This window comes from Natrix helvetica (assembly GCF_964273705.1).
Source record: "Natrix helvetica genome assembly, chromosome: 1".
Lineage (NCBI taxonomy): Eukaryota > Metazoa > Chordata > Lepidosauria > Squamata > Natricidae > Natrix > Natrix helvetica.
Genome location: NC_138548.1, coordinates 13,196,425 through 13,212,027, shown reverse-complemented (window position 1 = coordinate 13,212,027; position 15,603 = coordinate 13,196,425). Strand labels below are relative to the sequence as shown.

At 46.6% G+C, this 15,603-nt stretch overlaps 1 protein-coding gene across 4 annotated transcripts in view; it reads right to left on the bottom strand.

Annotated features, from left to right (window-relative positions):
• Nucleotides 1-15,603, bottom strand: part of CRTC1 (CREB regulated transcription coactivator 1) — a 107,410-nt gene that overhangs the window by 17,773 nt on the left and 74,034 nt on the right. For all 4 annotated transcript variants that reach the window (XM_081958932.1, XM_081958933.1, XM_081958934.1 and 1 more), the window contains exons 6-10: nt 13,584-13,669; nt 11,931-11,974; nt 7,692-7,912; nt 5,574-5,710; nt 3,316-3,570 (exon numbers count right to left, since the gene is read on the bottom strand). In XM_081958932.1, the coding sequence (XP_081815058.1) occupies nt 3,316-3,570; nt 5,574-5,710; nt 7,692-7,912; nt 11,931-11,974; nt 13,584-13,669 (743 nt within the window). The remainder of the gene's footprint in view (nt 1-3,315; nt 3,571-5,573; nt 5,711-7,691; nt 7,913-11,930; nt 11,975-13,583; nt 13,670-15,603) is intronic.

Here is a 15,603-nt window from a genome sequence, read left to right as displayed (position 1 = left end):
AGCCTATAAAAGGGCTTCTCAAAAAGACGCTTTTTCAAAAGGCAGCCGGACTGGGGGGGGTCCCCTCGAGGAAGGAGAAGACGTTTCGCTTCTCATCCTAGAAGCGTTTACAATGCAGTCTTACGACACATACAATGTCTACAACGCAGCCCTTTCAGGGGTTCCAAGAAGATTTTCCCTATTTGCACTCTGACACAGCTGACCCGATACGCAGGGGACACGTGGGGCTCAACAGCTAAGACACTGCGCTTGTCGACCAGAAAGGTTGGCAGTTCGAATCCCTAACGCCGCGTAACGGAGTGGGCTCCCGTTACTTGTCCCAGCTTCTGCCAACCGAGCAGTTTGAAAGCACGTAGAAAATGCAAGGAGAAAAATAGGGACCCCCTTTGGTGGGAAGGGAACAGCGTTCCGTGCGCCTTCGGTGTTTAGTCAGGACCACGGAGACGTCTTCGGACAGCGCTGGCTCTTCGGCTTTGAAACAGAGATGAGCACCGCCCTCTAGAGACGGAAACGATTAGCATACATGTGCAGGGGAACTTTTATCTTTACAGGTGACCCCAAGGGCCCAGAAAAAAGCCCCAAGAGCTGTCAGGGACAGTGCAAACAACCAGATGACTCTAAAAAAATATGAACCTTCCAACCGCCCCCCCCTCCCCAATCCTGTCAGACCTAATCCTTCCATCGCCTCCACCCTTATTCCAGAACCGATGAGGCTTCTTGGACGGGGAGTGCAAAGTCTTCTTCTTCTTCCTCAAGGAAAAGCAGCCCAGTTGCCTTTTGAAAAAGCACCTTTGAGACAACTATGACCTGGAGGACTGAGAATCTCCACAGACTAAAAAGGGATTCTGTGACAACCCAGGTTGATTCTGGTTGCCTGTTTTGACATGTTTGTTCCAGCTTTGGGGGGGACTGAGTAACCACAATACCCTGAAACCCCAGCTTGGAGGTGCGGGTGTGTGTGTGTGAACCCTCTACTTCAGCCATTATGTTTCTTTCCTACCTGTGCAGCCCATAAGGCGGAACACATCCACTTGCACAAATTCTTTTTCGGAGGAGCCTGTGGAAAAGGTGATGGACCTCGCATGCATTCTCATGCTTCTGTTTCAATTTGCAAAAGATTTATTGGGTGGAGAAAGTGCCACCTGATAAAGGAGAAGGTGCCGCCTTCTCCAAAGGATGGGACCAAAACGCTTCAATTCTACATAGGGGTATTAAAATCGATCCAAAGGAAGGCTTGCTTTAGCTTGGTGACAAATTCAGCTTTAACACCACGAAGCAAGCCTTACTACAAAGTTTATCGCCTGGAAAACCTGCACAGACTGGTGGAGAATGGTGAAAGATTCATATAGTGTGCAGAAGGCCAGCTTCCCCCCTGCCCCCACCTCACACAAACACATGTGAGATGCAGAAGAGGCACAGCAGTGCAAACGGGGAAAGTATTTAGGACAGCCAGTGCCACAGAAATTTAAAAAAAAAGCCATACAGGCATACCTAATGCTAGATATATGGAAGGCAGAGAAGTAGGGAGGCCGCATTTTGTCACACAAACAGCCCTGAAATCACTGGTACCTTGGCTTGTGGTTGTGTCTAAACATCATGAAAAGCCTTTGCTTACTGCAGGGGCAATTTATTCCGAGTGAAAGCCACAGTCTAAATCAGGCCTTGACAACTTTAAGACTTGTGGACTTCAGCTCCTGGGATTCCCCAGCCAGCTATGATTTTTGATCTTAATGATTTTGCAGGTTAGGATACAGTTAAGCCGAGCAGGTGCAGTTAATGTGAGGCATGTTTTTTTCCTGGGAGAAACAATTCTACCATAAGCCATGGCTTGAGGGCTCATTTCAAACCGTTCAATGTGGTTCGAGGATTAGCTGTTAAGCTACAATTAACCTAAAATGGAAATTTCCAAGCTCCTTTTGCAAGGATAGAGAAAAGGGGGAAAGTCTGCAGAAAATGGGGAAGAGGGATGCAACCATTCATCCCAGTTAAAAGATGGTTACCTATTTTGACTGATTAAAAGAAAACTTCTTTGGGGTTGGAAAAAAACGGCAAATACATCAAGCACCTCTGTGTGTGTTCAGCTTTTAAGAACAATCTGCTTGGAGTTAGTAGGCCGGTTGAAGCTTCTAGCTAGCTAGATCGATGTATCTCAAACCTGGACACTTGAAGATGCTTGGACTTCAACACTGGTTGGGGAATTCTGGAAGTTGAAGTCAACGCATCTTCAATTGGCTAAGATTGAGAGATACCGGACTTGGATAATTCAAACCCAAGAGAAAATTTTGTTATGGCTGGGCACTGATCTCACCTGGCTCTAAGGCTCTCTGAATCCAGGAGGCTGGGGGACTGGCTGCGAGCAAAAGGAGAGGCATGGAAAGGATTATGGTTGGGGAACTCATGGCTTGAGCTTTTCAGGGGAACTGCCGTGACCGGCCACAAGTTAGGGGATGGAAACATTTTTAGCATGAAAATGACATGGCATGAAAAAGTAATGAAAAAAAACATAGCTATGATCTTGTGAGATTGTGTCCATTTATAAATTAGACCTCTACGAGATTGCAGGTGAGGTGTCGTTTTCTATTCTACTCCGAGAGAGTAGAATAGGAAAAATGTCAAATCAGTCCATAATTGTTGGACTGGAGTGAAGGAGCAGACTTCCCTCACAGATGGCAGCGCCTTGGGCAGGGGACCAAGTTTTAGATCATAATTATCTCGATTGATTACATGCAGTCAAGCTGTTGTCAACTCTTAGCAACCGCACAGATCAGATTTTCTCCAGGATGATCCGTCTCTAACCTGATCCTTCAGCATTTCTCACGCTGCACTCTCCGCCGTTGTAACGGAGTCTATACAATGGATGGCTGAAAAAAAATATTCTTGAAAATGGCCCAGACAAACCATTTCTATGTTGTTGCCAAGAACAACTTAATGTGGAGATATCTGCGTGGCCATCAAGAGTCCATCTCAGCTTGTGGGAGGTATTGATTTCCCTCCAGGTGGAAATGATCTCAAAATTATTCAAAAACTCAGGTCTCTACCCAAGGCTTTGGGGAACCATATTTATCTCTGATAAGATTTGTAATCCAGTCCCTTCACAGAAGCCTCTATGATATTTGGAAGACTATGTTTTCCAAAGGCTATGAGGGAGGACTGGCAATAGACCACATATTGCTCTGCAGTTTTCAACGGCAGCCTCAACATATCCAAACCATACACTTTTCAGAAAGCAGACAGCTCTGACCAAGCCTCTTCCTGCTTTTGTCTGAGATGTCTAGGAAGCTGGAGGTCCCAACTCCTCTTCCCCATCAAACTTACCGAATTGATGTCTATCCCCATGGAAGTCTGGGTTTGGCTGCCTGGAGGAGACTGTGGGATTGTGGAAGGGATAGAGACCGAGAGTGGGGGCAGCTGAATGCCTCGTTGCAAGCTGGAGGTCTGCATCAGAGAAGCATTGGGCGGTAAAGCACTCGCCACTTGGGTCTGTGACTGCTGCTGCTGCGCGCTTGTCTGGGTGAAGAACGGGTAGGGGGGAAGCTGCTGTTCCATGGAGAGCGCGTCCAACGCCACAGCCTTAAGAAGAAAAGGACAGAAAAGGACATCAGGGCACTACAGGTGCGACACCCCCCATTTTTACATGCTTTTTTCGCCCTCCCCAGGCTCCAGAGGCATTATAGGAGCCTGGGGAGGGTGAAAACAGCCTCCCCTGCCCCCCTGGAGGTGTCAGGGAAGCCTCCGGATGGTCCCTGAAGATTTTGGAGCGCTCAAAACAATCCTCCGAGCAAACCGGAAGTGACTTCCGGTTTGCTCGGAGGGTCGTTTTGACCGCTCCAAAGGCTTCAGGGACCATCCGGAGGCTTCCCTGACGCCTCCGGAGGGCGTCCGGGAGGGAGGGAAGGGGCTGTTTTCGCCCTCTCCAGGCTCCTATGAAGACTCTGGAGCCTGGGGAGGGCGAAAAATGGCTTTAAAAAAGGATGAACTCAGCATGTGCGTGCTGGCCAGCTGACAGGGCAGCGCCTCGCGTGCCCTGACAAATGGCTCCGCGTGCTGCCTGTGGTCCTATTCTATCTGGCTTTTTAGCATTTCCCAGGCTCTATGTACATATTTATGGAATGAGTGTGCTTGCAACAGAATGGTACAATTTGTCATGGCCAATTCGCAATGCCCAACTCGCTATGGCCAACTCATGGTGGGACAACTGGCTGTGGCCAACTCACCGCCGGGCAATTCAACAATTCAATTTAAAAGGATTTAAAATATTTTTTAAAATTATTTTACTTTCCGTCATTCACATTTCATTTTGCACCCTTTCTTAATGATTCTATTCTACCATTTCTTCGATCTTAGTGGCACTCTCGTCTTGCAGCGAGTTGCCCCACAGTGAGTTGCCGGTGACAAGTTGCCCCGCAGCAAGTTGGCCGCAGTGAGTTGGCCATGCTGAAATTGCCCTCCACCCACACCCGACACTGTGCAATGCTTTCTTTAACCATAGTTAATTAAAGTGGTCCTAAATGCTCTGTGAGGTTGCTTGTTTTCTTGCAGATGTTTCATGACCCAACTGGGAACATCATCACTAAGGTGATGTTACCTTGTGGGGTAATGAAGTGTCTGCAAGAAAACAACCAAATTCGGAGAGCACTAAGGACCCCATCGTTTAACCTTGAGCTACAATACAATACAATACAATAGTAGAGTCAGAAGGGACCTTGGAGGTCTTCTAGTCCAACCCCCCGCCTAGGCAGGAAACCGTATACCGTTTCAGACAAATTGCTATCCAGCATCTTCTTAAAGACTTCCAGTGTTGGGGCATTCACAACTTCTGGAGGCAAGCTGCCCCACTGATTAATTGTTCTCACTGTCAGGAAGTTTCTCCTCAGTTCTAAGTTGCTTCTCTCCTTGATTAGTTTCCACCCATTGCTTCTTCTCTACAAATATTCTCTTCTATCAATAGTTCACTAACTATGGATTAACTACGGTTTGCTTGGCTAACACAGTATGAGCTGCAAACCATGACCTACGGGCCAAATCCTGGGATCCACAGAGGTCTAAGTAAGACTAACAAATTGATTATTTGATTTGCTTGCTACTCATCTTGACTCAATCACTGTAGCTGAGTTCAGTTGACGAGTCAATGCAATGGGCACACTGATTTCTAATGAAATAATTCATTTCTTACTACCTGCAAATAGAATTTTCGATTCTCTCTCCAAAGTACATTTAAAATGGCTCAGTGCAAAGATAAGCAGAGGTTGGCATTTTGGAAGGCAACTCTCATGATGGTTTATGAAATCCCAAATCTGGAGGGTAACAAGATTGCCCATTATGGTTTGGCAATTCCACCTGGATATGGCTGAATAACCTCAATCAAAAGTCCAACATGGAATTTATACCCGGCTTCTCCTTCCCAAAACCACCAAAGCTACAATTGAATGGGAAAAGTACGAACTGAAGCAACATTATTATCAGAGTTGCTATACTGGTAAAAGCTCCCCGTTTGGAGCGTTTATTATGGACTGGGTCTATGATGTTATGATGCAACAGCTCTCAAGGCCCCCTCTGAGAATTCCCTCCTGTACCTGAGTTATCGGTGAAAGGGGTGAAAGCGTAGGAGACACTTGCTGGGATTGGCTTCTCCTGGAATCTGTGTTCAGTGAGAGGGGACTGACGGTTGGCTGACGGTGTTGCTGGGAAGAAGCTGACGTTGTTGTCATTCCTGTTGCCGGCAGAGAAAATTAGCAGGAGCCATAAGATTAAGAGGGATTTCCCAGATGGATTTTCAAAACTTACAGGTAGTCCTTGACTTACAATAGTTCATCTAATCACCATTCAAAGTTACAACGCTAAAGCACTAAATAAGTGACTTGCAATAGTTTTTCATGCTAATGACCATTGCAGCATCCCCCTAGTCCAGGGGTGTCCAAACTTGGGAACTTTAAGACTTGTGGACTTCAACTCCCAGAATTCCCCGGGGAATTCTGGGAGTTGAAGTCCACAAGTCTTAAAGTTCCCAAGTTTGGACACCCCTGCCCTAGTCCAAGGGTGTCAAACTGGATTTCTTCACAGGCAGGATCAGCATTGTAGGAAGGGGGGGGGGAGGAACAGACGCCTCCTGTAGCACCCTGCTGGCCAAAACAGGGGGAGGGCGCACGCAGAGGGGTGCTGTGCCCCCCGTTTTATCTGTCAGACACTATGGGCCGGTCCTTTGTTATTTCCAGGCCGGCCTCACAGGTCAAATTTAAGCACCCCCCTTGCGGATCTGGCCCGCAAGCTTTGAGTTTGACACCCCTGCCCTAGTCATCTGATCAATATTCAGGTGCTTGGCAACCAGTTCAAACCAGTGTCCTGAGATCATGTGGTCATTTTTTGCGACCTTCTGCCCAGCAAAATTAATGGGGAAGTCACATTCACTTAACAACCGATTTAACAGTTACAGCAATTCACTTAACAACTGTGGCAAGAAAGTTCACAAATGGAGCAAAATTCACTTACAAATGTCTCGCTTACCAACCGAAATGTTGGGCTCAACTGTTGAAAGTCGAGGGCTACCCCTGTTCTTATGTGGCTGACTCAGAATACCATTAATAATTTCTGTCACAGCTTCTCTCCAGGAGCTCACAAAACAAGCTGAAAAACAGCTTCTGAAAATGCCCTCGGGATCAAATCAAATCGAATCGATTCAAAGGGAGGAGGGCCTGAGTTTTGTTCCCCCTCCCATCTCTAGGGTCACTTGATTAGTGAGATGAGCAGCATATACATTTAATAAATCAATAAAATCCCTCTGCTAAATCACTCTTCCCCAAATTGGTACTCTCCAGAGCTGCTGTGCATTAAAGTATCAATGATTATCAGGCAGCAGCATCTTCCTTTAATGACCCCACAATCCCTAGGGGTGGGTGGGGGTGGAGCCTGACTGAATAGAATTGGAACTGAATGGAGCTGAGCGTTTACTGGCCGGATGCCCTTCCTGTCACCAATGCGGAGTTATATTCAGCAGATATATGCTCATCATGCCCAGTGAGAGAAATAGCTGGCTCTACCTAGGCTCAAACCCAGAGCCTCCTGATTGTGAGGCGAAAGCTCCACCTCTAGGCCACCGCTCCACTCGTTATTATCAGGCAGCATGCTGAATAAGAAATTAGTCCAAGAAATCTGGAGGGTTTCAGGTTGGGAATGGCTGTAGTATTTAATATTTGCTGCACGTGCAAACTTCATTCATTGAGTTGAGTTGAGGATGAAGTTTCCTGAACCTCAGAAGGTGCTGTTGGTGTTAAATAGTCTTGATGAAACGTGGGACTGTGAGACTGCTGCGATGGTTGTAAATAGGAGGACCAGTCCTAAGTCACTTCTTTTTCCCCCCCAGTGCAGCCGTAACTAAGAAGTCCCGCCTGGGTGAAAATAAATATCCTGGACAAGACTGGAAGAAGATGTTGTGCTAGAAGGCATTTTGTACATGCATGCAAACCAGAGGTGGTATTCTGCCAATTCTGACCGGTTCGTCCGAACCAGTAGCAGAAATCGCGGGTGGCCCCACCTACCCACCCCGCCTCTACGGCATCCCATTAAGGCTCTTTCTGAAGGCAAAGCGTGTGCGTGGAAGGTGCGCGGACGTGGTGTGTTTGAGCACACGCGCGGACCCACATTGATGAACCGATAGGGAAGGTAAGCGAATACCAGCCCTGATGCAAACGCCTTACCCTGATTGGCTGTGCTGATCCCCATGTGCGTCAGATTGGCAGAGAGGTTCCCGGTGCTGTTGGAACTGCTCAAGGAAGGGAAACTGGACTCTTCTGGGTCTAGCGGTGTCGGGAGAGGAGAAGGGAAGTGGATATTCGTCAGGTCTGGCAGTGAGCCCCCTGTGTTGTGAGCCGCAGGGATAAGGCCGGTAGTGTTTTCTTGGTCAGCTGATGGAAATATGCTGTGTTTACGACAAAGACAGAGAAAAGGAGACTTTGTTAGATGCAGGCCAAGGCCTTCTGGTTTTATTGGAATTCACAGAAGTAAAATAGGGTGATGGTCTATGGCAGCGGTTCTCAACCTTCCCAATGCCGCGACCCTTTAATACAGTTCCTCATGTTGTGGTGACCCCCAACCATAAAATTGGTGTCTCGGTTCCTAAGACCATTGAAAATATGTGTTTTCCGGTGGTTTTAGGAGACCCCTGTGAAAGGGTCGTTCAACCCACAAAGGGGTCCCGACCCACAGGTTGAGAACCACCGGTCAATGGAGATTCTCAGTCATGCTTGTCCCAAAGGTGCTTTCTCCCCCCCTCCAAGCAGCAAGTGGGTTTTCTGGTTTTTCTTTGACGTTTCATTTCTCATCCAAGAAGCTTCTTTAGCTCTGACTGGATGGTGGGGAATGGAAGGATTTATACACCTTCCAGACAGGTGGCCATTTGTATTCTTTAAGCAAGTGGTTGAAAAATAATCCTCCAGGTGGCCTTAATGACTCTCTAAAAGGTTGCGAATGACCAGCTGTCTGCAAGGAGTATAAATCCTTCTACTCCCCACCATCCAGTCAGAGCTGAAGAAGCTTCTTGGATGAGAAGTAAAACGCCTTCACAGTGCTTTTACAGCCCTCTCTAAGCGGTTTACAGAGTCAGCATAATTGCCCCCAACAATCTGGGTCCTCATTTTACCCACCCCAGAAGGATGGAAGGCTAAGTCAACCTTGAGCCTGGTGAGATTTGATCTGCCAAACTGCTGGCAGTCAGCACTCAGCAAAAGTAGCCTGCAGTCCTGCACTCTAACCACTGCGCCATCAAGGCTCTTATAAACAAGATAGTCTAGTTGTCTCTTGGCGGGGAAAAGCACTTTTGGGATAAACAGGGTGATAATTCCTGCCTGGAATCATGACAATTTAATCCATTGCATCCTCCTTTCTTGCAAAAAGTAAGGATTTTTTTCTTCAAGGCAGCACTCAACCACCACCTTAACAGAAGTTAGCTACCTAATACAATGGAGTTTTAAAAGATAGGTATTTAAAAAATAATTTTCTAGAAAAGGATAATTACTTTTAAAGATTTCTCAAAGCACCTATTCAAGCTAAGCATCTATTACAGAAATTAGAGTGTTTCTACGAACAAGATGTGCCCTGAGTACAATTTAAAACCCAGTTCATATTTATCCCGTAAGAAGTCTTTAAGTTATGGAGATTTTTTTCAGCCAAAACTCATACCAATTAAAATGTCCTATGTTTCTATTCAGCTGGACCTCTGGGCCACAATCACTTATTTCAGGTTTGAAATAAAGCAACGTTTCCATTTTGTGCACGCCCCTAATGTCAAATCTTATCTCTATCACAATAAGCCACAATGTTTGACTCGAATGATAGAGAACTGTGTTAAGTGTGAATTGTTTGATGCAACAATTGTATTTAATAAGGAGCATGACTTGCAGTCACATCAAAAACCATGGTTTGTTCATTCAGGCATTGCAGAAAATGTGCTAAGCCAAATATCAAAAGAGGCATGATCTTGCTTTGCTATTCTTCATACTCCTTATTGAACAGTAACTACTAAAATTATTTTTTTTTTTTTTTTTTTGTAATTAAATTTTATTGGTTTTTCAAAATTTATAGGGAAAAGGGTAAATGGACAGGTATACAAATTTTGGCAGTTGCAAAGTGTGTGAGGCCCCCCTCCCTCCATACCCATAGCGTACATTTATATATAATGCATTAGTATATAATTGATTATAATCAGCATATTAGTTCTATTATTAAATTCAATCAAATTAAACATTACAATATAAAATCCAAATATAATTCCATTTTCACTTTCGGTCAATTTATAATAATATGATTTTCATATTTATTTCTGTGATCTGAGTCTTCTTGCTATTGCCCCATCTCCCTCCACTGGCAGAGCTCTGGCCCCTCCCGTGTCCTGCGTGTCCGTTGTAGTGTCTGGTGGTTTCTCTAGGAGTGTTTTATTTTTTTCCATAAAGGCCTGCGCCTCTATGGGTGAATTAATTCTGATTCTTGTCTCCTCCCAGAATATCAGCATACCTTCAGGCATCAACCATCTAAACCACACCCCTTTCTGGTATAATTTATTCGCTAATTGCGAATAATTTTTTCTTTTTTCTCTAATCTTCTTAGGGATCTGCTTCAGAATGGTTATCTCCATATCATGATATGTCAATGCTTGCCCCCTTTGTACACCCAGAATTTCATCTCTTGTGGTTTTTCTAAGAAATTTAATGTGAACCTCCCTGGGTAAATTGTGTGTTCTAGCATAAGCTGAGTTCACTCTATAAACCAGATCTATATCCCACCCCATCTGTTGTTTTTCTTTGTGTGTATAGTCAGCCAGAATGTTTGTCATGATGTCCCTTATATTTTCCCCATCTTCTTCTATAACATTTTGAAATCTAAGATAATAGGACATTCTCTCAAATTCTAATTTCATCTGTTGGATGTCAAGATCTTTGTTCCCTTTCTGCACGGCTTCCACCCCCCCCCTCACCTCCTCCACCCCCCCTTCCACAAGATTCAGTCTTTGTGAGTTCTTATATATTTGGGCTTGATTTTCTTTAATTTCATCTTTCATTTCCCTTAACTGTTTCTTGATTTCCTCCTGGCCCTGTAGAATTTGTTGAAGCATTTGTTGAAAGTCCATCTCTGTAGTCTTATGGTGCATCAGTTCTGTTGTCTTTGACTGTGTGGCTGGACTGGATGTTGCGGATGTTGGAGCAGAAGTGGCAAAGCCAGGTTTTCCAGGAGGGGGTCTTTTAGATGCCATCCTTTATAACGTTAAAAGTTCAGTCCAAATATGAAGTAAGCAATTAGAAAAGAAGGGTAGCCAGGTGAATCCGGGAGCAGAATAACCAGGCAGAAGAGAATCTCTCCAATAAGTCTGGCAATAGATAGAAAATTTCCCCTAGAAGGTTAAAAAAATACCAATCCACAAGAGGTTCCTCTGGGAGACACGGAGACAAAGACCGGAAGCCTGAATTTTAAAGGTGGAGTCAGGTTTCAGAGTTCATAAAGACAACGGAAGTGTGCCATCTTGCCCTGCCAGTTTTGGGCACAGAGGCGTAACAAAGTTTTAGAAAGTTCCAAAAGTCCTCAAATCATTGTAATATGTAAAATTAAATTGAAAAGAAAATCATCTCAGCCTAAGTGAGGCTTCATTCGTTGGCTCTCCCCCCTCCTCCTTCCCCGGGGGCTGAGAGCAAAATTGTTTCTTGCCGCTTGTCCAAGGGGGGGGGGGGAAACCCCCCTCCCTCCAGCCGCACCTCCAAAATGCTCCGAAAGTTGTTTTAAAGTTTTAAAAGCTGAATCAAATCTTCATGCAAAGTAAGGGATGAAGAGAGAGGCAACCTCACCGCACCGCAGCTGCTTCCTTCAATTGTAGCATTCTCCAGTCGGCTTGTAGCGAGGCGCGAGGCGTGGAAACGCGATGCGCCCTCCGAGCTTGCTCCCCGGTGCCTTGGGCGCGCGAGAGAGCCCCCGCCGGCTGCCGCCGCTGCAGGAGACCTCCGCGATGCCGCCCCTCCGGCAGGACCCCTCTGCGGGGTGTCCTGTGCCCCCCAAGGAGTGGGGAAGCCCACCGGGGAGCCGGAGCGGGCAAAGAGCTGCCCGTCGCCGCCGCCGCCGGAACCGGAACTCCCAGTAACTACTAAAATTATTGAAAGCCATTACATTGGACTTCTCAGTTATTCCACTTTACTAAAAACACACGGACACAAAAGAACAGAGATTTGTTTTCACAAAATGATGGTGCTGGTTTCATATTTACCCAGAAATCAAATATACCCGTGATGGCGAGCCTATGGCATGCCTGCACCGTTTTTGTCCCAGGAGGCTTCAGGGAGATCTGCTAAGGCCCCAAACGGGGAGGCACACACAAATTTCATTATGGGTATGGGCACACAAACACGCGCACTTTCGGCAGGTGAGGACAAAAACGTTACCCTTCCCCTTAAACATACTTGATTCCTGGAACTTCACAAGATTTAGGCCTTGAAGATCCTGTCTGAAAGAGAACAGAGAAGAGTAGGTCAACATGAGCTACTCAGCTGCAAAAACGAACAAACAAATAAATGTCATTATATCAAAGGTTGCTACCTGAAGCTCCCGCCCACCTGGATCAACCCAGACACCTGTACTTTTTAAGTACAGGTGTAGTAGAGGTAAAAATGTCTCTATGGAAGAACTGGGAGATTCTCCTAGTCCACCTTCTCCAACTGCAAACTCTTTCATGCAGTCAGGCGCAAGAAAACAGGAGGATAGGTCAGCTGATCAGAGAAGTTTCTTCTGTCAGGCCTGTAGTTATGTTTCTTTTAGGATCTTTGGCCTGCCACACTCTCTATTATTTCATTATCCTGTTTCATTAGTGTAGTAATTGGGAGGGGGGAATAGAAAGGAGTAGATTTGTGAAATGTGTTGTTGTCATTCTTTCTAGAAGCCCAAGGTCATCTTTTGTCTCCGCACCTCGACATCTGGCCGGAAGCAACTGGGTGGAGATGCCAGCGTGGAAGAAGAAGATTGGGCCATGTGATGGATTATGGGTGTGGGGATAAGATCATGAACTTTCAACTGAGTGGAATCCCAGGAAGCAAAATCAGATTTGGGATTTCATAGCACAATGCCAACAGGTCTGTCTTATTAAATTGGAACTTTAAGGATAGCTCTGCCTTGGACTCTGATTTAATTCTGCATATTTGGAACGCTGACATCTTTATTGCTTCTTGCCTATTTATAAGAATCTCACCAGACTGACTTCACTCTCTTGAGACCAACCAGATAAGCACTTCGAGGATTTAGAAGAGTGGGGGAAGGTCTCCATCAGGAATTCCCTGCAGGAATTCCAAGCTAACTAGCCCCTTAACTCTATCCCCCACTTCAGCTGCCAACTACATATGCCTCCACATGAATGGAGAGAACGGTGGATGAAAAAAAATACTTCTGGAGAGCTAGCTGGGCTGTGAAAGAGGGGCGGCTTCTATTTTTCCTCCTTCTCCCTTGAAAAACCAAGAATGACAGAAAGCCAACTTACGGCGATGTGCTGTAACTAGTGGTGGGATTCCAAATCTTTTCCTACCGGTTCTATGAGAGAGCGCTTCGTGCTCGCGCTGATGTTTTGCATGTGAGTGCACCTAGCATGCGCTTGCAGCACTCAAAGACCATCCTCGGTGTCAGTGCTGGTGAGCTGAGCTATTATTTAGCGCAGCTGAGGCGTGGCAATCCACTCCGCCACGCGAATCAGCTGAGCTAAAAACCAAGGGAATATAGGGCAGGGAACGACGGGGGTGGGAGGGCGGGGCCAACCAGAGGTGTATTTGCCGGTTCTCTGAACTACTCAAAATTTCCGCTACCGTTTCGCCTGAACCGATCCGAACCAGCTGAATGCCACCTTTGGCTGTAACACAAGATCCAATTTTGATGCATGAAAACTAGAATTAAAATTAAAAACTGAGTATTTCAGCCCTGGTTTATACACCAAACATACCATTCACTTTAAAGTCCGGAATAACCCCTTTCACTTCTAGGTATGTGCTGCGCTCTAAGAAGAAAGCTTTACAATCTCTGACAGCTCAATGGTGTCAGTAGCTCATATACACTGCGAAAATTAGTGCCAGTACCTTCTTAGTATCCCATCCTTGTTTTGAAAGGTTTTTCTCTGTCTCTGATGCATCTTCCTCCATGCCTGGAACCGTCAGTAATAAGACTACAGTGTGAGAAAGAATATATCAGCCAAGTGTGCTCTGAAAATCCCTGGGAAAGAGGAGAAGTGAGTAGAGAGGATCCTTTGTAGGGCTATCCCATCTCCTTTCTTCTCAATCAGCTCTCTAACTTTAGAGTTCTTGTGCATGCTGAAAGTGGAGGCAGGCTGAGTCCCCCCCTCCCCAGTTTCTGATCCCCAGATATTGAAGGGAGGGGACAAAATAGATTCCTCCATCATTTGAACAAAAGAAGCAGCTTCAACACAATTGAGGGCTCTGCTTTTATTAGGAAACATTTTCCTCACTATCAAGCAAATGTTAAGGAGAAATCCTTTTAGAACAGCGGTTCTCAAATAGTGGGGCGCGCCCCCCTGGGGGGGGCGCGAGGCTCCGTAAAGGGGGGCGCGAAGGCTCCCTTTCCATCTGGGTGCAACGGCGGCGAAGGCGTGGGCGAGGCATAATATATCCCGCCTGGAAGTGGCAGCACTTCGGACTGGATTTTCATTGGAGCCGCGGGCTGGAGCTGTGCAAGAAGCCTGCTCGGGCGGGGGTGGGAGGGAGGGAAGCATGGGACCGCCCGTCTTCGCCACCGCGTAGCTCGCCTCCCCGCCAGCAGCTCCACTGCCAGCATTCCATCTGGAAGCGGAAGCACAACAGCCGCTGTTGGGGAAGGGACAAAGGGGCGGCGGTCGCCCGATCTTGCCACCGCCACCCCTTCGCCCCTGGTAACGGCGACTGTTGTGCTGCTGCTTCCAGCTGGGATGCTGGAGGAGCTGCTGGCAGGGAGGGAGGGAAGAAGGGCAGAAGGGAGGTGAAAGGAAGGAAAGAAAAGCAGACACGCCAGAGGGAAAGAGGAAAGAAGGCAAGCAGGCAGGAAGGAGGCAGAAGGAAGGAGGGAAGAATGGAACTGGAAGGGAGGCAGGGAAGGAGGGAGGGAGAAAGGAAGGATAGGAGGATAGGGAAAGAGGAAAGAAGGCAGGCAGGCAGAAGGGAGGGAGGTGCAAGGAAGGAAGGAAGCATAGATAAGCAGGAGGGAAAGAAGGCAGGCAGGCAGGAGGAAAGAGGAAGGAGGGAACTGGAAGGGAGGCAGGGAAGGAGGGAGGGAGAAAGGAAGGATAGGAGGATAGGGAAAGAGGAAAGAAGGCAGGCAGGGGGAAAGAGGAAGGAGGGAACTGGAAGGGAGGCAGGAAGGAAGGGAAGGAGGAAGGGAGGGTGGAAGGAAGGATAGACAAGCAAGAGGGAAAGAGGAAAGAAAGCATGTGACTACGGTGGGAGACGAGGAAAGACCGGTGTGCTATGTTATGCAGAGGTGTACTTATAACAATTTTATAGACAAATGATACTATTTACAGTCGCGCGGGGGGGGGGGCGTGAAATGTTTTCTTCTTCCTAGGGGGGGCATGACAGAAAATAATTGAGAAGCACTGTTTTAGAAGGACAGTGAGGACAGAACTGGGAGGCGGCTTGTGTGCGTGTCTACAGCCCCTCCATTCTTCAAACTCCCGTGAACCAAGTAGACAGCCGTGCAGGGCTACAGTGGGAAGGGAAGAAGATGAAGGCTTCAAATCACTCTTATCAGGGAAGTAGAGGCAGCTGTCACTCAGGTAAGTTACATTTGGCATTTTTCAAAGCTTCTTAAGCAAAGGTCACACACACAGCTCAGTGACAAAATTCCTGGCATCTTCCATTTTAAAAAAATAAAAATCAAAGACGTTCAGGAGGGCTGCTACTTGTCAGCAAGAAACAAGTCGCAGGCCAAATCCAACTTTAATACTAACTTGGTATGAAGTTCAGATATGATGGACACTAGATTACCTATATCATTCTATGAACCTTGAGAAGAGCTGAAAGTTCAGAGATCTACTATTCAATGCTGATCCTCTCAGCATATCCCTGAAAATCAGAGAAGTCCAGGAAGTTGCCTTGGGCTTGGTCACGT